Raw genomic sequence first — 22,186 nt, 5'->3', positions numbered from 1 at the left:
AGCGATAGGGTTGTGAGTGTCCTGCATCGTGCAGGGGGTTGGACTAGATAACCCAGGAGGTCCCTTCCCACTCTATTATTCTATGATTCTTTGATTCTATGAAGCCCATACCAAGGGAGAGTAGTATCTGTACAGGCCATATTGAGGAGAGTAATCACAACCATTAGGTTAGCTTACTAACCAAGACTGTTTGGTGGCTGTCACTCATTCTATGAGGGCCCAAGGTTCTTCTGTGGCCTTTGCCTCTGGTGTTACGATGATGGTCACCTGTACTGCAGCAACGTGATCCATCTTTGTGTGGGACTATGCTATGGACATAGATTCTGAAAAGGCTATGAAAAAAGCTGCACTGCAGTCGATTCCCCATTGATCAGTCCACCCCCACCACCTCAGTGAATGATCTTGCTATTCTCCCATGTGGGACTGCACAGAATCCACGAAGATAAAAACAGGATTGCACTTACCTGTAACTGCTGTTCATTGAGTGGACTTCTGTGCAGGTACATATTCCTCCCCCTTTCCCTGCTGCGGACTGTGTTTTTTCTTATTCATGTTTGTTACTTCATGACACAGAAAGGAGAACTGAGGGAGGAGTCTTGCCCTTCTCAAGTCACATGACTTTTGGGTGCAAAATCAGCCTTCTCTAGAAGAGAGAAGTTGCACTCCGGGCAATGTAAAATCATTTATCACAGTTTGCCAGCTCCTCTCCATGGCCAGCCTGTGTCATCACAGTCACATATGTACCTGTACAGAAGTCCACTTACTTACCTGTAACTGCTGTTCATCACGTGCAACCCTGTTTTAATACTGTTGAGTGCTGAAACCTCTTTGTTCTCAAATCATATACATTGTGCGGACAAGGCTTATCACAGTAAATCTAAAAGGGGGTCACTCGCAGACCCAAATACTGTTGCCCCACCAAATGGTTGAATCACAAGGAACCATAATGTTTTCAATCACTCAGAAATACATGAAGACAGGAAATTAAAACCATGAAGGTTTCCAGTACCGGGATCAGTAGTGGGAATGAAGAAAACAGAAAAGCTGAAGAGTTTGTAGGAGTCAATAAATGCACAACATCCTCTCTTTGGCAGAAACTATATAATTAATACATCATTTAGTCAGTGCATCATGTAGAAAAAGGACAAATTGACTCAGAGCTTTAATGTCCAGAAATAGCGATTAAAATAACACATAACAAAAGTGGACTCTGGCAAAGGCCATAAAACAGGACAAACCAAACTGCTTAAAAATTGTTTAAAAAGCAAGGGAACCAGCACATGCAACAAAGTCACCATATTTCTTATTTCTCCTTAGGGAAACTTCCTCTGTGCTTTTCTGTATCAAGCAGGAAAAAATATGGTACTTTCCTCTACCTGTGAATTGTAGCCTGTAATAAAAACATATGTTAGAACAAATATTATAGACAAATACAACTTCTTCCATGTAATCTAAAATTGCTCTTTCCTATAGTTTTCTTTATAAATTAAGGGGTTCTAACATGTATTTTCGTACAGACTATGAGGGGTGAGTGGAGAAAAAAAATGTTATGATTTCTGTTTGCTACAAAGCAGATCTTTTAAAAGGAAAAATATGATTATGCTTGGAAACCTCGGTTGGATCTACACTTCTGAGAATGCTCACAGAAGTCATATTTAGGACCTTATCCTCCCTCCCAGCAGCCCCTGTGCCCCTCAAAAAGAAGAAGAAGAAGAGTTGGTTCTTATATGCCGCTTTTCCCTAACCAAAGGAGGCTCAAAGCGGCTTACATTAGCCTTCCCATTCCTTTCCCCACAACAGACACCCTGTGGGGTGGGTGAGGCTGAGAGAGCCCTGATATCACTGCCCGGTCAGAACAGTTTTATCAGTGCCATGGCGAGCCCAAGGTCACCCAGCTGGTTGCATGTGGGGGAGCGCAGAATTGAACCCGGCATGCCAGATTAGAAGTCCGCACTCCTAACCACTACACCAAAGCAGCTGAAGAGGACCGTGGAGATGGGGGGAAGGGTGACCTTTTCTACCCATGCACCTGAATGCCTCAAGCTGATCTTGCTTACCTTTTAAAAAGATGGGTAGCTGTGTTAGTCTGATTGCAATAGCCGAAGAGTGAGAGTCCAGTGGCGCCTTAACAACAAACGAAATTTGCTCTTACATTTTTAAAAAAACAAGCTGTGATGTTTTTGAAATTGAATCGGGTGAAACTTGCCAAGTGACTTGGCTGGCAACATAGTTTCAGATTAACCCACATCTCAAGGTTGTTGTGAGGTTAAAATGAGGTTGGGAGAACAATATATGCGTTTCCAAATTTCTTGGCGGAAGGGAAGGATAAAACCAAATTTTCTGGACTGCATGAACTGGTTGTGTCTCCTAGATCCCAGTTGATTCAATAATTATTACAACCCATTTATTAGTTTATTATAGCATTTCTTCCGAAGACAGTATCAAACAGTGCAGTCAAATAGTGTGGAACATTCAATAAACAATACAACAGGACTAGAGTTACAAAAATCAGAATCAAAGAGCACAGACACAAAAAAGGATCGGGAACAATCTGACCTAAACAATGCAAAAATGGAATTTGAAAAATAGCAGACAATGCCATGAAACAAAGAACATGCACACAATAAATGGTGGAATGGACTGCAAACTTACTCCCTTTATAAAAGTGCCCTCCCAAACTATTCTGTTCTACCAGCCTTTTTGTCATTATAAAAATAATAAATAAATCTTTATTTTTATAACCTGCTCTTCCTGTGTAGAACAGTCAATAAGATCAAAAGAATCATCAGAGAATTTTTCATCTCAGCTACCCCCCAACTAATTTAGACTTGGGGAGGGGGGGTTAGAGCCCAAGTTTTCAAATTCTATAGTACACTATTCTTCATGCAAATGGTTCTCCACAATCTCATTCACATAGCCAGGGCAACTAACTTGCAGGTAGCTTTCTGTGCCTTCCGTGCAATTCACATTGCTTCTGTGCTAAAAAAGAAAAAGAGATACCAGTTTGTGTGTGGTAGTTATATGTTGAGAAGGTGTTTGATGGATACGTGGGTTCCACTGGATCATCTAATTAACATCTTGCTGGCAGATAAAGTTAATTTTATTTCTTACATAGTGGCGAAGTTTTGCTACATTGCCAACATTGTGCGGAAATCCTTGGTTACTGTTGGTACTGAGCGATCTGGCTGTCAAAATCCTGTAATAATGTTTGTGGCTTTGTTTATATTCTGTTGCTGTATGTCCTGGATGTTAAAATATCGTAACAATGGATGTGGTTTTATTCATACTTTGATTCTGGTCATTGACCGTAAATAAAATAATCTAATCTATGTAGGTTCCACTGGATAAATGTTACTGTCAAAATCAGAGTTTCCCAAATAAAGGGGGGATCTGTTGGCAGTTCTACTGGTTTTAGCAGGGATTACAAATTGGAGATGAAAGGCAGATTTTATTTTTCCCCATGGAACATATCTAAGGCAATATTAACTTTCTGATCTGCATCTGGCCAGAACAAGACATTACAGAAGATGTGTTGCCATAGAATTATAGTATTGGAAGGGACCTCCAGGGTCACCTAGTCAAACCCCCTGCAGAATGCTGGGAATTCACAACTATCTGCCCACCCACAGTGACCTCAATTCCATGTCCTTACCCCCAACCCCCCCCCCAAGCATCCCTGGTCAGTCAGGTCTGGAGGTAATTTGCCTTCTGACCCCAAAGTGGCCATCAGCATTTCCCTGGGCATGCAAGAAAGGGCCACAAGAGCCAAGCAGCAACCCAATCCCTTCTGCCCACCCACTCACAATCTGCCTGTTCACAGAATCAGCATTTTTCAGATGCTGTCTAGCTTCTGCTTACGAACTTCCAAAGAAGGAGAACCCAGCACTGCCCAAGGAAGCCTGACTAAAACATAAAGATCTCTCAAAAATGTTGATTATATATTTTACTGACTGGGTTTTTACCAATATATAAATATTCTATATTCTGCATGTTTTTTCTATGACTGGTCTTGGACCTCAAAAGAATAAACCCTTTAATTGGGACTGTATTGCATCTCCTGCTTTTTGCACGGAGGGAAAGCGAGCCAGCTAACATGCTCTTTTCTTCGGATCGGTTTGACCATCTAGTGCCGGCCTCAGCAAGCAATGAGAAAATCTCCCCTCCCTCCAAGTCTGTGGGAAAGCATGAAAGAACTAAATTTCCTGTTTTAATTTAATAATTTGATGTACGTGGGAGTAAGGCCCAGTGTCATCTAACAGTAAAGTCTTGTTCTACTTGCGTCTCAACAGTTCTTGTATCGGTGATTTAGACAGCCGGGGAGATTACCATGGAGATCAATCCCCAGGGTATGATTATCATGTTTGATTCATGAGCAGCCAGTCACTGTGCTCAGGAGGAAGTTAGAAGGATTGACCCAGACCAACGTGCTCCTTTCCTAGAGGGCTTGTTGGGGTTTGGGATGCATGCTTCACAGGCCACAGCGCCAGATTTTGCGAGGAAGGCCACGAACCCTCCAGATGCCTGTTTGCACAGAAAACATTTCCTAACCAATTCAACATTTCTGCCTTCATTTGGACAAAACAGCCAGATTTCCAACACTGAGTCTTCTTTAGGCTCTGCTTATTTTTTTAAATAGAAAGTCTGAGAGATTCTTATTAGCGTTCTAATTACAAAACTGTTCCAAAAAACAAAATCCCCCAAAGTACCACTTTTCCACCCTGAGAGTCATTTGTGACAGTTTGCCAACATAAACAGCTCAATCAGTTACCCCCTGTCCCATTTCCCCAGCTATCCAAAAGAACAGATCAAACATGAAAACCATCTATGTAGTAGTAAAGAATGGGAGCTGTTTGTTATCTACACCTGGGAGTCGACTGTCCTCCATTTTTTCAGCGTGAGCTAAAACTGCAAAGACCTGAAATATTCATTTATCCAAGGAGATATGGAGTTAATGAACATACTCCCAAACAAGTGTCTTCCATTTTCTCCTTATCCACGCTGTTGCCAGCTTCATCCTCTTCTCCATTCTGGAGGGCCCCACATTTCTAGTAGCTCCTTTTAGTGGGAGACCAGGGGATTGTAGGGTGATCAGATCCTTTCCCAAGATATAGTCTGTTTGCATCCAATACAGTCCCATGAAATCCATTGGCTTATTGATGTGAAACATCTGCTGGAGCGCTCCCTCCAACGGAAGTGTACAGACATGACACCTGTGGTCTTGCCTCCAGGGACTGCACCAGTAGATGGACCGTGGCAGCCGTGCCATAGCACTGAGGTGAGCTCGTTGTTCTGCCATCGTTGCCACCGCTGCCAGACTTCCAAGGCCACTCCCACCCTCTTGATAGGGGGAGCAACCTCAGGAGACTGGCGGGGGTGAAGCCAGCACAGTGATGCACAGCACTGTGTCATGCTGGGCTGGCCACACCCCCACCAGTCTCCTGAGGCTGCCAGCACTCTCTGGAGGGCAGGAGCAGCCTCAGAGGCATATCTGGGGCAGACCCAGCCCAGTGATCCACAGTGCTGTATCATGCTGGGCTGGCCCCGCCCCTGCCAGCAGACAAGCCAGCAGGTAAGGAGGTGGGGGGAGGAGGAGGGGCAGGGAGCAAGGATTCTCACCCCTTATGTGTATGTCCCACATAAGGGGCGAGAATCTTTGCTGGTTGATTTATTTCAGACATACCTCGAGACCATGGTTTATTTTAGCTAGGATTGGATTGTTAGCTCATGATCCAGCTCACAGATAATCAAAATGTCCATTTCCTTTCATTCCCCCCACAGCCAGAGAGAGTATTGTCAGAGCCACGATTTAGCCAGGGTGGCTGTTTTCAGATACATGAAACTGCAGCTAAACCTAACTATGGTTAATGAACCAAGGGGAACATAATTTGATGGATTCTACCTAGCTAAAGTTCATGGAGAGCCACTTGGATGGAGTAGTTAAGAGCGGCAGCTCGAATCTTGAGACCTGGGTTTGATTCCCCACTCCTCCACATGCAGCTAGCTGGATAACCTTGAGCTAATCACAGTTCTGTTAGAGCTGTTCTTACAGAGCATTTCTGTCAGAGCTCCTTCAGCCCCCACCTACCTCACAGGATGTTTGTTGTGGGGAGAGGAAGGGAAGGTGATTGAAAGTGGCTTTGAGACTCCTTTTGGCAATGAAATGTGGGGCATGAAAGCCAACTCTTCTTCTACTAACCATGGTTTGTCTGAACTGATGCTTTGTCTCCAACATTATGTCTTATTTGCCAAGAATAAGGCTAGATAGAAGGAAAACTAAGGGATTAACTAATGGCACCATTGGGGTGAGGAGGGAAGGTGGCATGAGATCTCAGAAGCTAAGCAGGGTTGGTACTTGGAAGGAAGACTCTGCAGAACAAGGCCAACTACCTCTGCTTTTCACTTGTTTTGAAATTCCCTTGCAGGTGTCTTCATAGGTCTTGCTGCAACCTGAGAGCAGTTTATCTGCTTAGCACTTTATCTGCTTAGGATCCCTGGACCAAAGGAAGATATATGGCCCCCACGAGGGTCAGGGCCTTCTCGGTCTTGGTCTCAGCCTGGTGGAACACTCTGCCAAAAGAGATCAGGACCTTGTGGGCTGTTCCACCATCCCAATGGTTGAGGCCCAAATAGACCGATCAAGAAGTACTGGCCTCCCTGCTGAAACAGAGGAAGATCTGCCCTCCAAATATCTTGAATTTCTTCCACCCCCACAGCTCAAATTAGGCATGGCTACTATATGTTATAAAATGTTTTAATGTTAATATTTGATATTATTATGTGATTGTTTTAAACCATGTTGTTTTAAACCACCCTGAGGTATTTAGGAAGGGCGGGATACAAAAATAGAGTGTATTGTTATTATTAATCATACGGGCTTTGACTCCTGTCAACTATGTTTCAACAACGTGTTTACTTATCCTTGCGGAATTACACAAGGGGTTAGATTGCTCTTCCTGGGATGTCCCAGATTTCTGGAAATTAAACTATATTACTTGAAGGGGGAAGAAAGACAATTCTACCCTGAATGCAGGGGTAGTCAATCTATGGTCTTCCAGATGTCCATGGACTACAATTCCCATGAGCCCCTGGCAGTATTTATCTCATGGGAATTGTAGTCCATGGACATATGGAGGACCACAGGTTGGCTAATGGACAGAAACTGATTATTGCCTCATAGCATCAAGAAAAGATGAATGTGTTTTGTTTTTAAGAGGCCCAAGCAGCCCTTCTCAACTTTTTTTTAACCACTGAGGTAAACATTCTTTAGGCTGAAACATTCTTGAGGCTTTGAGAAACCCCAGAAGTGGATTGATCAGGAAGAATATGGTCAGGAAGCATAGCTGTGTACATGCCCACCTGGGGCCCCACCCCGCCCCACCCCACCCAGGCCCATCATTGGCCATTTTGGGAGGGGGTGGGTGGGTCAACGTGACCCTATATGGCCATATCACCTGATAAATGTTGAACACATTTTTAGAAAGATAAATAATAATAAGCTCCCACCCATTTGGGAAATCCTTCCAGGGCCATCAAGAAACCCCAGGGTTTCACAAAACCCTGCTTGAGAAAGCCTGGGCTAAGGGAATGACCAGCCTGCCTTGGTGTCTGGTCCTGTTCTTTGTTCCATATGCTGAAATCTACATTCTACATTCAGCTTATAATAAACAAGGAAAATGACAATTTCCAAACTCAACAAAGTACTCACCGCCATTAAAATATTAGTTACAAAGATAAGCTGCTTATAAGAGAATAGAGGGGAAATATATGCTTGGGCTAAAAATTTAACCCACAGAAAGTTATTTATGTCTATTCCACTAAAATGAGCGAGGCTAGCGGCTTTTATTAGATAAAAACTGGAAAAGCGGCTTACAGATTAAAACTGAAGTGGTATGAAATAATAATCAACAATAAATTATAGCTTTACAATGAACCAACAGGAGGAGGAGGATCACAGTCAACAGTTTGCAATCGTAGCAGTATTTGATTGAAACTTTCTAAAAATTGAAAGATATCGGGTTTAGCATGTTTCTCTAGACAGCAACTTCCATAACTGTAGTATTGCAAAGGATCACACATCAAAAGAGGCACACAACCATGGCATCACCTGGTGACCTCAATAGGTCAAGAGGTTTAACTAGCAATAGCACTCTTGAAATACACTGGGCCTAATCCATGTGGATCTTTAAATCACAACATACAGAGACACTTGCCTTCATGGAGCGAGAGAGAGATGGACATTCTGGTGTAATGTAATCCCTGAAGCTAAAATCCATCATGTACTACTGACCTTCAAGGGCACTCTCACACGATGCACTCAGGGACCTACGCATTCCTCACCTGTAATAACTGAAATAGGCCACAGGCATAAAAGCCACTACTGGAACAGTGTCGTTTTAGCCTGTGTATGAAACTTAAACGTCTCTTAATTGGGAGGCAGGATACGTATTTGGAGGAGATTTTTAATTATTTATTTTGTTGCCTACACCAGGGGTAGTCAACCTGTGGCCCTCCAGATGTTAGTGGACTACAATTCCCATGAGCCCCTGCCAGCGTTTGCTGGCAGGGGCTCATGGGAATTGTAGTCCATGAACATCTGGAGGGCCACAGGTTGACTACCCCTAGCCTACACCATGAACCAAACATTGGTTCAGGCACCCATCTGCATATGAAGCTTCAGTGCAATGTCTGTTATGATGCATTCTCAATGCACTGTTATGGTACATTCTTATCCAAAATAGCATAGCATGCGGTTGGGTTAAAAAAGGACCAACGTTACTTTGTGAATGTCAGGAAAAAGTAAAATACTGCATTTAGGGGTGTTGTTCTTACAAGAATACTGCTGTGACATCCTATACAGAGTTGCTCCGGTTTAAGCACACTGGCTTCAGTAGATTCAAGTGGGTAGCCGCCTTGGTCTGAAGTAGCACGACAAAATCACAACAAATCTAATTCTGTTGGCTTCAGTAGGTTAGACTGGAGTACTTCTACACAGGATTGCACTGCAGGAGACCAATTGTATAGGATTATGTATTTGTATCTGTCACTTATTGTAAACTGCCATAAGCCGGCAGGGCCCAGTAGTGGCGGCAAATAAATACAATCATGAATGAATGAATCCCTTGATAGACTGCTGTTCGATTTGAAGGAGGGCATGCTGGGCTAAGGTTAACATGCACTTAAACAAGGCCACAGTCTTATTAGCATATCAGTGTGCTGGCCAAGCATGAGAGAGGGAGCCTGTGTATGTGGTAACCCAACCATAGCAGCGCCCTGGAAGCCAGCCGGTTCCATCCCTGGGAACATGGATCCCCTTGTCACTGGGTCCCATCCAAGGGTGATGTTCCAACCTGCAGACCTCCTCTGAACTCACCCCAGTTCACCTGGCACTGCGAGCCCACTGGCCTTCGCCTGCTGGTTGGCTCTGCTTGCAGCCAGGTACCTCTTATGGAGGCCCCTAGCCATGGGGAGTTCGGTGCCCCTGACTGAACTCCCCACAAAACAGGCTTCATCCAATGCCAACCCCCCCCCCCCCCCCCGTGGTACAAGAAAGCCTGCCAACCCAGGCCAACATAACTTTATTGTTTTATAAAGCAATTACACTGTAAACATTATATAACACCATGGGTGGGAAGCTCCTCCATGGGGGGGGGAGAGGCTGGACCATGACACCCTATATAAGACCAGGATGAGCCTGCCATGCGTCCCCCTCGTGTATGCTGCATCTTGAGCATTGTCCTTGTGCCCACTCTTCTGCAGCATCAACTGGCAGCTTCTGGCAAGTCTCTGCCACATTTAGTGAAACACATGGGAATCATCAAAAAACACTACTCACCAATGAAATTATAATTGAAGATAGAACACTCTGTCTGTCTACTTGCTACGCTGGATTCAGCGATCTGGTATTGCCATATAGGTGTCCCAGTGTCCTTTGGTTTATTAACATATTCTAGGGGGTGTGGCGGAGAGGTATGGCTGGCCACCATTATTTCTGGGGCTTCTCAAAGCCTGAAAAATTATTTCAGGGGTTTTCCATGATCAAACGACTGAAACAAACTGTTCTAAAGGGCAACAGTGATTCTTCATGCACAGAGCCAGCAGAAATCTGTTTTACCATCTCTGGTCCCCTTGGGATACTCAGTCCCTGTGTGCCACCACCTGTATACCACCACCCATTACAAGGGGCATTTTGCTATAGAAATATAAAACTTTTGGCAAAGGTCTGGGGATAGATCTCAGCAGTTGCTTCCGGTTGACATCGTGTTTGTGAATGTCCCCTTGCATTGTCAAGAAGGAAGGACACCTTTGACAAAGGCAGGCATTTTGCAAGCCAAATTTTTCTCGCACGCAGGCCAAGATGACTCAGTTGCCGGAGGCTGAGAGAGAAAAGATAGCGGAACAGGTGGCCGACTTCAAGAAAGTGAAGAGTAAGCTCGACGCGGAGATTGAGATCTGGGACGATACAAGCAACGATATCATTGTTCTGGCTAAACGGATGTGTGTGATTATGATGGAGATGACAGACTTCACAAGGTAATCATGATGCAATTATATATATATATATATTATATATATAAAATATGTATTTGAAAGAGCTAGAAGCGATTGTCACATTCCAAATGGGTAACACAAAGAGTTGGTAATGACAGGTGACAAGTGACTGTCAAAACTAATAGAACTGAAAACTGACGTATTCCCTGTGAAATACAGAAACGCCAGGAGGAATGTTTAAACCTTTTGTGCTATGCTTGCCCCAAGGAGAGGCCGTGCGTTGTTTGTCTTTGTCCTTTTGCTTTTGCTTTTCTTTTGCTGGGGCTTATTTTATCTGGTTGATCTTCTTTTAAAACTAGAAATGAGGCGACCATCTCAAAGACAGTTTCCTGCGATTAAGCGGCATTGAATGCAGGACTTATTTATAGTGAGACCTAGTGTTCAGGATTGAGCCGTTAGAATAACTCTGTATAATCCACCTTGAGTCCCAGAGATAAATGGGGATTATAAATAAAAAGGGGCTACTCAGGGTCTGTTCAATGGAACTTGTTTCCAGGACAAGGTTCTTTAGGGTTGTGCGTGGCGGTGTCCGAATCGGCTGTTCAAGGACGACGCAGCGAGTGTCGCATCATGGGTGGGGGGGAAGGTGCGGGCACCAGTGCGTATCTCAGGGCACGCACGCAGACACCCGTGCGTCCCCCCCCCACATGGCGCGACGCTTACTGCATTGGCCTGGAAGAACTGATTTGGATGCTGCCACACACAACCCTATTCTTAAGTTTGTTAAATACAGAAGTAACCCAGTGAAAATAAAATCTTGCTGTTAAGAGTTAGATTTACTATTACTATTACTATTACTATTACCATTATTGTTGTTGTTATTAAGTGTCCCTCTCTGCTAGTAGGCTCAGAGTGGTTTACAAAATAGTTTAAACATTCACAAGCAAAAATTTAAAAACCATAAAATTAAAACTCCCACTCCAAACGCCCTCCTGCCTCGGCCACCCAATTCCACCCTGCCCCAAAGATCTTCCATTTGGCCTACAGGTTGGCTACAGGCCAAGAAGAAGGGGGAGGGTGAAATGTGGAGGGGAGAGGCAGGAAGCCCACATGATGTTAAGCCATCCTGGCCTCAGCCATAGGCCTGGCAGAAGAGGGCTGCTTACAGGCCCTGCGGAACTGTAACAGCTCTGTTATATGAGAATGAAGAACAAAGGAACAACATTTGTCGTCCTTAGACTAGGTTGCACCAATATACGCTTCACTGACCAATTTAAGGGAAAGCAGACTAGATATCAAGTGTGTGGGTAATTCCCCACATTTTTTGGCATTTGTTTATTTCTGTGGGGTTCAAATAAGTGCCTCTTGTGGCACAGAGTGGTAAGGCAGCAGAACTGCCATCTGAATCTCTGCCCATGACGCTGGGAGTTTGATCCCAGCAGCCGGCTCAAGGTTGACTCAGCCTTCCATCCTTCCGAGGTCGGTAAAATGAGTACCCAGCTTGCTGAGGGGGGTAAAACAGTAATGACTGGGGAAGGCACTGGCAAACCACCCCATATTGAGTCTGCCATGAAAATGCTAGAGGGCGTCACCCCAAGGATCAGACATGACTCGGTGCTTGCACGGGATACCTTTACCTTTACCTTTTATGGGGTTCAAATAATACTTGAATTGTAAAAGTTTTGCCTACCCCCTCTCCTGGGTCTGTTTGCCTGGCTGGTCACATCACACACACACACACACACGCAGCTTCTACTTAAATCCAAAATACTGAGTCTTGCATAGCCTTAGTTCAAAATTGTCACTTGCCGATCCAGACTTCCAGCGCTAAGCTACACAATGCAAACAGAGGCCTGATCACTTCATACTGCATATGGGCTCTTCCCAGTAAAATAAACAAACATCCCCCCCCCAAAAAAAAAAAACCTGGACATGCCTGACGATGGGGAAGGCAGATGGCAGAATAGCACTGGGGTTTGCGATCCTGAAACGTCATGCTCGGAAAGCAGTGGATATGAATTGAATGTAAATCGTTTTGTGCCGCATCACACGGAAGACTGGGAAGTGCTGCCTAGTCAAGGGGCCATCTGGATCTCACGGGATGAGAAAACACATGATTTTTATCACACGTTTTGCATACTCAGGGTTTGGGTTTTTTCTTTAATCTCTCAAGTATAACAAGGAGTGAATTGTTGAGATTCTTGCATTGTGAGTACTGTAGCTGCTCTAGCTGGGGGGGGGGGGATGAAAATAGATTTTGCAATGAACCGAAAAGCTCAGATACCTAAAAGACAGATGAAAGCCCAATGTTGGGAGTGTTTTGAAATAGCATTGACCTAATCAGGCTGTGGTAGCCTTCTTTTTGTTACTTTCCCGTCCCGGCCTGAGGTTTGTTGGGACTAATTAGAAGCTTCCTGAGAAGTCCTGGTGCTCTTTTTATCAGAAGCTCTAGCTTCCAGGGGCTTGTTTAGCTCCCCAGACCTCTTTCTCTGAAATCAGTTGGGCTCAAGGAAGTCTAATTAAATGCTGAACTGTGGCCATTAGCCTTCAGGAGCATGCTGGCACAACTCTGCCCAAGAGCCATAGGCTAGAGGCAGGCCTAAGAACAAAGGCTGTATGAAATCTAAATGAACCCGTCTCCAAAAACCTCTCACAACCCTTGCAGTATGAGGCCCAGACAAGCAGATCAGGTCTGAAACACCAGGAAACCAACAGTTGAGATGCTGTTCTCTCTCCAGTTGTTGTTGTTGTTATTTACAACATTATTATCATCATTCACAATAATAATATTATTACGTTACAACAGTCTGAATAAAATTCCAATGAAACCCCCATTAAAACCCCAGACATAAAACAGACATGGAACCAGTAATCACAGTCCAAAAAAGGAGATAAGGCAGAAAAAGCAATTTGAAGCTCTATTTATTCACCCAATAAAAATCTCATGGGGGGTGGGTGGGAAGAGGGGTGCAGATGGAACTCCCAGCTGCCGTTCACATCGTTCTATCCTGGAAGGGGAGCCATACAGATCTTCCTTGCCGCGCCGGCTGCAACCATAGACCAAAACCATAGTTCCAAAACAAATGGGGGAAGTCCCAAATACCTGCCCCCCCCCAGAATCCCCCCCACACACACACACACAGATACCAGGTACACCCACTAGATTCATTGCAAGGCAATTCCCAGTCTGGCCAATCTATTAAGCAATAGTTACACGTTAAATGGTTAACGGTTTAAATGTTTAATAATGTTGCTCCGATTCACTGAGTTTAGATTCCAGAGTATTTTATCTTAGGATGGACGTTGTACGTTGTCCAATGCTGTAAACTGCCCTGAGCCGCAAGGGAGGGCAGTCTAAAAATGTAATAAATAAATTTTAAAAATAAAATATAAATAAAGACTAGAAGGGTGAGCCCGAGACTACCCCAGTGCCATTCCACACATGTTGGAAAATGCACTTCAATGCACTTTAGGAGCAGATTTTCCTGTTTTGCACCGGAAAATCCAGCTGCAAAAGCACCTGGAAACTGCATTATCCAATGAGGCTCAGATACCTACTCCCACAACCCCACTGCTGGGGCACCCCTTGGAATTCAGGTGCAGAATTCTGCCTGGGCCTAATGGGCCCAGCAATGGATGGGACCAATACAGGCCAGCCTACGACTTGATCCTAGCCATTCCTCTTGTTCTACAGATGAGGGTGGGGTGCACTTTTATCATGTCAGCAACCACAGAAACACACGAAGTTGCTTTATACTGAATCAGCCCATGAGCATTGTCTACTCAGGCTGGCAGCAGCTCTCCAATGTCCCAGGCTGAGGCTTTCCTCATCACCCAAGGGCTTTTAACTGGAGATGCTGGGGTTTGAACCTGAGACCTTCTGAATGCTAGGCAGATGTTCTACCGCGAAGCCACAGCCCTACCTGCTAGGAGACTTTCTGAACAAACATTCTGTACTAAGAAGTCACAAGAACAGAATTTATTATACCGAGGCAGAGATGGCGTCTTTGTATTAGGTTGACATTTTAATGCTCTGTTCACTTGCAAGAACATTGAAAGGAAACCTGCAGTGGAGCTTTGCCCGGTCTTGTCTGTTGCTTACCTAGATTACACACTCTGACACACATACAGTACAGTAGCTCCTTCTTATATGGTAACAGTTGTGACAAGATGTACTACAGTCGCAGACTTGTCGCTCTGCCTCTCTTCCCCCACCTCCCTCCCACATAGCAGTGTCGACTGCACTCCTGCTAAGGAGACTGGTCAATTCCCATAGCCCCTGGGGAATAGATGATGATAACTGCAGGGGAAAATGCAGCTTCACCCCCATTCTCACCCCAACACTACTCCTGGCCCATTATCACCACTGTGATCTCCTTCCTCTGCGAGCCATCCATCAATGCCAGGGTTATACCTCTATTTCCATATTCCCACAGCCCTATTTAATTCAGCGTGGGGTGCAGGCAGTGTGCTTTCAGCTTATATCTAAAATGGCTAGAGAGACCTTCATCATGTAGTTGAATTGTTCACTGCATTTCAGCAAGTGCCTTCGTCAGAGTTAATTCTACATATCATAGAATCATAGAGCTGGAAGGGGCCATCAAGGCAGGATCAACCTAAAGCATCCAGGAGAAGTATCTGTCCAACCACTACTTAAAGGCCATCAGTGAGGGGGAGCTCACCACCTCCTTAGGCAGCCGATTCCACTGCAGTTACCCCCAAGGTTGGCTTTTATTGAAAGACATTGGGCAATTCAATTGTATTAATACATTTTCCACTGACACATTTATCTTTCTTTTTTGCTTTTGTGGCCACTTCTGGAGTCCCCCCCCCCACATCTTTAAACCGCCCGTGGCGCCACGGGCGCCACAGACTATATAATTCGGTAAGGGGGGTAGAGGTGGGATTAGTCCGTGATGAGGAAGGGTCCGGATTGGACCCTTCCTCACGACAGACAATCGGAGGGGCCAATCGGCAGGCGCGAAGCGCCTGCCGATTGGCCCCTCCGATTCCCAGCTCCAGGAACTGCGAGCCGCGTGCAGCGTGGCTCGCAGTTCCTCCCAGCCTGACACGGCGAGAGGCGCAAAGCGCCTCTCGCCTGCGTCAGGGCGCCGACCCGCGGCTGCCGGGGGTTCCCTGCCTAGCGCGCTCACGCCGCCAACGAAACGAGCACGCCGCCAACGAAACGAGTTCGCCGACGACGACCAGCCCGCCGCCGACCAGCCCACCGCCGCCGCCGACCAGCCCGCCACCGCCGACGACGACTGAGGTAGGACCTAGCGCCCGCTGCATTCCCCTGCAGTGGGCTTGATTACTAGTACACACATACTTGTATAGCTTACCTGTTCCACAATATATTTCTGGTAAGGCCTTGGAGGAGGAGTGTGTCTCATGGCTTAAGTGCCACTCAGCACTTAACACCCACTCAGGGAGGCTGTCCCGCCCCTGAGTGCCTCCTCCTCCAACCAGCTTTCCTGTCTGTCCAGCAGCCAGCCAATCACCTTCTGTCCCCCACCCCTGATCACCCACTCCTCCTTCCACTTCTCTTTGAAGCTCTGAAGCTGCAGACCCCTGCTGCATGAGAGCTGCCCCTGCCAGTGAGTTCTCTGCCTGGAAGCATCCAGACTTTCCAGCTCCTGTGGGGAGGAAGAGGCCATCCACAGAGTTCTTCCACTTCCCCCCTCCCAGTCTAGCACACGCTGTATTCCTGAATTGGCCCCTAGTATCAAAATAAGAGCCTCTTGTGGTGCAGAGTGGTAAGGCAGCAGAAATGCCGTCTAAATCTCTGCCCATGAGGCTGGGAGTTCAATCCCAGCAGGCGGCTCACGGTTGACTCAGCCTTCCATCCTTCCGAGGTCAGTAAAATGAGTACCCAGCTTGCTGGGGGGTAAACGGTAATGACTGGGGAAGGCACTGGCAAACCACCCCGTATTGAGTCTGCCATGGAAACGCTAGAGGGCATCACCCCAAGGGTCAGGCATGACCCAGTGCTTGCGCAGGGGATACCTTTACCTTATCAAAATAAGTGACACTTGTTAATGATACCTCCTGATCAAGTTTGTCTACCAGCAAATGATTTCAAAATGCATTTTTCCTCTCTTTTGTTTCTTAACATGTTGCAAAATTAAACCTTAAAATCCAAGCTAGTTTCATAATTGCAATCCTCACCAAAAACAAGTCCTATACGTGATCTATTTGATGTGCATAATTGATACAAACAATACATACAAAACAAAGGAAAAACAAACAAGACAAGGAGTTATGACATTAGCCTCATCACCAAGAGGATTTGGGAATGTAAATTTGCTCTCTCTGCAAACCTATCAGTTTGACCTCAGCAGCTAGATATCTTTTCCTACAGATGAATAAAACATATCAAAGTGTTTAACAGACAAAGGAAGGCCTGGATTTCCTGCTTGCTTCTGTTTCCTGGATTTTGAGAATCAAAACATGAGATGCAGGATTTGCGATTTGCTCCTCGGGAATAAGCGGCCAGGACGCACCGCAGCCGCCATTGATGCAGCGGGGGGCAGGTGAAGAGGATGTCAATGAGCGGGAGCCTCTGGAGCGCACAGGGCCCCGCTGGGTGCAGAGGAGGTGGGACATGGGGGCCTACATAGGTGCCACATGCCTCAGCCTTTGTCCTCTTGGGCTCCATAGACTGAATTGCTTCCCTCCATCCCTCCCTGTGTTTCGTTATAGTACTGTTCAACATGGTTTGTTGGTTTTCATCACAGCTGCAGATTAGGCACAGTTGGAGCCTCTTGGCAGGGATCCCAGTTTGCACACTGGGATCCATGTAGTTGGGGGTCTCTTTAAGGAGACCGGCAGCATATGAGTGCGACCTACCTGGTTGGGAGGCCAGGGGCTCACAGCCAAGCAACCTAGGGGTCAAGAGTTGGTGGATGAGGTGAAGGAGGTGGGGACCCTAGGGGGAAGTGACCATGTCCTCATAGAATTCCTTTTGAGATGGGGAGCCAAGGAAGCTTGTAGCCAGATGCGGATGTTGTATTTTCGTAGGGCAAACTTTAATAAACTCAGAGACATGATGAGTGTCATACCATGGACGAGAATGCTGGAAGGGAAGGGAGCATGTGAAGGGTGGGCGCTACTCAAACAAGAGCTATTGCATGCTCAATCAATGACTATCCCAGAAAGACGAAAACACTGCAGGAGCTCTAAGAAGCCTATTTGGATGAACAGAGAACTTCAAGAGGAACTAAGAAAGAAAAGGAAAATGTTCAGGAAATGGAGGGAAGGACAGAGCTCTAAAGAAGAGTACCTACAGGTTACTAGGCACTGTAGATCAATCATCAGAAAGGCCAAAGCTGAGAGTGAGCTAAGATTGGCCAGGGAAGCCCATTGTAACAAGAAAAGATTTTTCAGTTATGTGAGGAGCAAACGTAAAGTAAAGGAGGCAATAGGCCCACTGTTGGGTGCGGATGGACAAACTCTAACGGAAGATGCAGAGAAAGCAGAAAGGCTTAGTGCCTATTTTACATCTGTTTTTCCCCACAGGTCAAAGGGTTTAGACACATCTAGAGATGGCCATAGCCAAAGGACAGTGTCTGGGTGGCAGGTTAACATGGATAGAGAGGTTGTCGAGAGGCATTTAGCTGCACTGGATGAGTTCAAATCCCCTGGTCCGGATGAAATGCACCCGAGAGTACTCAAAGAACTTTCCAGAGAACTTGCACAGCCCTTGTCCATCATCTTCGGAACCTCTTTAAGGACTGGAGATGTCCCGGAGGTATGGAAGAGAGCAAATGTTATTCTGATCTTCAAAAAAGGGAGGAAGGATGACCCGGGAAACTACAGACCAGTGAGTCTGACCTCTGTTGTGGGGAAGATAATGGAGCAGATATTAAAGGGAGCGATCTGCAAACAACTGGAGGACAATCTGGTGATCCAAGGAAGTCAGCATGGATTTGTCTCCAACAGGTCCTGCCAGACAAACCTGGTTTCCTTTTTTGACCAAGTAACAGGTTTGCTGGATCGGGGAAATTCGGTTGATGTCATTTACTTGGATTTTAGTAAAGTTTTTGACAAGGTTCCCCATGATGTTCTGATGGATAAATTGAAGGACTGCAATCTGGATTTTCAGATAGTCAGGTGGATAGGGAATTGGTTAGAGAACCACACTCAAAGAGTTGTTGTCAATGGTGTTTCATCAGACTGGAGAGAGGTGAGTAGCGGGGTACCTCAGGGCTCGGTGCTTGGCCCGGTACTTTTTAACATATTTATTAATGATCTAGATGTTGTCCAAGCAAAGCAAAATTGCACCCTAGGACTATTTCAGACCAGGAAGATGATGCAAACATTGGCTTTAATAATCTTTCCTCTCATGTCACACTCCATACCTAAATCATACCCAAGTGGGTCTGAGTGTCTTCTTTTCCCATCAAGTCACAGCTGACTTACAGCAATCCCTTTGATAGCCCAGTGGCCCAGCAGGGGCCGTTTGCCTAGTGTGACGTTACCCAATGACATGCCAGATTGGAAAACCCTGTTATGAGTTTTTATTTTAGCTGCAGTGAAAAGAAAAATGTCACAGGGGGAGTAATTATCCAAAACTCCTGTGCAAAGAAGGGTTACATAGGGCTTTATACATAGGTTTATATATATACTCATGTCTACCTCATAGGGCTGGCTCAGATACTTGGATGAATGCAATAACACATTTCCAGGACTACCACAAAGTCCCTGGAGCCCCCAAAATGTCATGGGGTTACTCTGTCCACATTGGGTCAACACTTGGTAGAACATCCTCAGACCTATGGCATCAGCTCATATCTGGCTCAGCTCTATCTGGAAGGCTGAGATGACAATTAGAATCATAGGATCATAGACTCATAGAGTTGGAAGGGACCTCATGGGTCATCTAGTTCAACTCCCTGCTCTATGCAGGACACTCACATCCCAATCGCTCATCTACTGTAACCTGCAACCCCTTTGCCTTCACAGAATCAGCCTCTCCATCAAATGGCTATCTAGCCTCTGTTTAAAAAGATGGAGAACCCACCACCTCCCAAGGAAGCATGTTCTACTAAGAAACTACTCTAACTGTCAGGAACTTCTTCCGGATGTTTAGATGGAACTTCTTTTGAATTAATTTCATCCCATTTGTTCTGGTCCGTCCCTCTGGGGCAAGAGAGAATAACTGTGCTCCATCCTCCATATGGCACCCTTTTACAGAAGAATCTGTAATTCACTTCCAACCTATCATTCATTTTCAACTTGTCTAAAAGCCTTGTATGAAATACATCATTGCAAAGCCTTGCATTTTCTTATTACAGAGAGAGAAAGAGAGATCAGATCTTGGTCTTCAATATGGAACTGAAGCCAATTACCAATAACTGATCACTTAGAAAGTTGTCATCATTTTCTTAAACACTACTGTATCACCTCGGGCTTTGCAAAACAAGAGACTTGAGAGGTGTTTTGGCCCTGATTTTTAGAGAAACTGCTGACAGCTTGGAATTTCCAGGCTCATGTACAATTGACCTTGAAGAATCTATGAAGCAGGAACCAATCAAGGTGAACAGATACCTCCCAGATAAGACTGTCAGGTGGAAGAGTGGAAATTTCAGATAACGTCCATCTGTGAAGTGGATAGTTCATTACTCCATAGGTGTTGTGCCATTATTCAGCTTCAAGACCTGTCTGTCCAGACATTGTGTGTTGAGATCTGTCTGTTCAACAGAGAGTCTAGAAGCATTCTACTAAAAGCAGCTTTTCTAACTTCCTTCATTCCTTCATTTGCCATTGCCACAATTGAGTCTATCATGGGGAGAAAGCATGATGCCAAAATTTGCAAAGAGGCTGCAGGAACGGATGCAGAAGGAGCTGCCATCCTATGGAATTGGGAAGCATTCTCACACTGTGTTTTTGGATCTTGCCCTCAAATCCTTGCATTGTAGCCGGTAAACCAGGGCCTATTCTGCACACAATAGATAATGCACTTTCAATGCACTTTAGAAGTAGATTTTCCTGTTCTGCACAGGAAAATCCAGCTGCCAAAGCACATTGAAAGTGCATTATCCTATGTGTGCCATATGGGCCCAGGGCTCCACTTCTGCCCCTTTTACACCCCCATAGCTGTACAGAAACACCTTGTGATTTATTTTGTCACAGAACAATTCACCCTCAGATGACTTAATTAATTAAAGTGAGCTATCCTCCACCTTTCCTAGAACCTCCAAGCATCTTATAGCTAAACAAACATCCAATCTGGCAAAAATTAAATCAAAGAACAGAAACGCATGCCACCAAATCTAATGTATGTACATAACTGTTGTCAAGTCACAACTGATTTATGGTGATCCCATCAAGGGGCTTTGAAGGTAAGAGGTGGGTTGCCATTGCCTCCCTCTGCAGAGTCCTCCTTAATAGTCCCCTACTCTGCCACCAGTTCTTAGCTTCTGAGATCTGACAAGGTCAGCCTGTACCATGCTTCCTTACTTCCTTCTCCCAAATTTAAATTGGTTGTCCAATCCACATGCAAAAATACCCTTTCTGAAATAAAATCATCTTTCAGGTTTTCTGAAGAGGTGAAGGTGACCTCATCCATTCTGGTAGCCCTTTCCACAGAAAGGGGAGCATACTGAAGAGGGTCCTTGAGCAGACATTAAGGTACATACAGTGTTGTTTCAGACAGTAAGAGGCAGTCCAAGTATGTGGGTCCTAGGTTGTGACAACTCCCTTTACCACTATTATAATGGTGCATCCCAGTATATAATCTAAGATCAACTGCTTCACCCTGCCTTTTGATACAGTTTGCCATGGCCTAGCAGGCAGCCACAGTACACAGGAGGCACAGTTTCCCCTTTGCTTGTGAGAATGTATTTTTTGTATTCTGGATGTGTGTGTGTGTGACAACTGGCTGAGTTGTCTTGCCAATGTCAGCATTCCCAATGACAGAGGCCTATTCTTTCTTAATTCAGTGGTTGTGAAAACTCTTTTTATTGGAGTCAGTTTTTCCACCCAAGTGGCCCTAGAGCAGCTGTCCATTACAACGTTATTTCGGTGAAACAAAATGGGTCATGTGTGACCTTTTCTCCAGGCAGTTTTTGTAGATTGTTTCTCACAGGGAGTGAAAGTGTTTTGTCTCTATCTAGTTTCCACATTCACTAACAGTGCCTGGGCCCTCACCCATATTATCACTTATTTAGAACGTTTGTATTAGTGGGAACATATGTATTAGTAGGAATATTTATATAGGCATATCCAGTTAATGAGCAAACAGCATCCAGATTAATCTCACATCCCTAATACAAGAAATACATTGTTTGCAGTACCTCTTAGCACCTTTGTAGCCGTGACTTCTGTCAGCACACCGATACTGGTAATAATAGAACCTGACTACAGCAATGTATCGTCTGTATTCCATATGTCCCAAATTTTCATTAAGACTATAATTTATAATTAAGCTTACCTTATTACTCACAGTTATTATATGTTACCCAGTAAGATTTGCAGAATTTTTCAAAAGTCTTATAACCGTGATTTTAAAAATTCAGTATTTTTTTTTCCCAGTAGTCTCTTCTTCATGGAAACGTTGCATTTGAAATGGAAACCCTACATTGTCACTTGGTGGGTTGTCACAATCCATGGAATGCTCACCCAGAGGTTTACCTTCTGACCCAACAGAGAAAAGTCCCAAAGCATCAGGCACTTGATCAAAGTTGGGTTTTTTTTT

The 22,186-nt window shown here is 45.0% G+C and overlaps 1 protein-coding gene across 4 annotated transcripts in view; it reads left to right on the top strand.

The window, feature by feature from the left end:
- Positions 1-22,186, top strand: part of CTNNA3 (catenin alpha 3) — a 1,001,628-nt gene that overhangs the window by 914,430 nt on the left and 65,012 nt on the right. For all 4 annotated transcript variants that reach the window (XM_077350757.1, XM_077350756.1, XM_077350758.1 and 1 more), the window contains one exon: positions 10,349-10,530. In XM_077350757.1, the coding sequence (XP_077206872.1) occupies positions 10,349-10,530 (182 nt within the window). The remainder of the gene's footprint in view (positions 1-10,348; positions 10,531-22,186) is intronic.

The sequence above is a fragment of the Paroedura picta genome, chromosome 8 (genome assembly GCF_049243985.1).
Source record: "Paroedura picta isolate Pp20150507F chromosome 8, Ppicta_v3.0, whole genome shotgun sequence".
In the NCBI taxonomy this organism is placed as follows: Eukaryota; Metazoa; Chordata; class Lepidosauria; order Squamata; family Gekkonidae; genus Paroedura; species Paroedura picta.
This window is presented reverse-complemented; position numbering and strand designations above follow the sequence as displayed.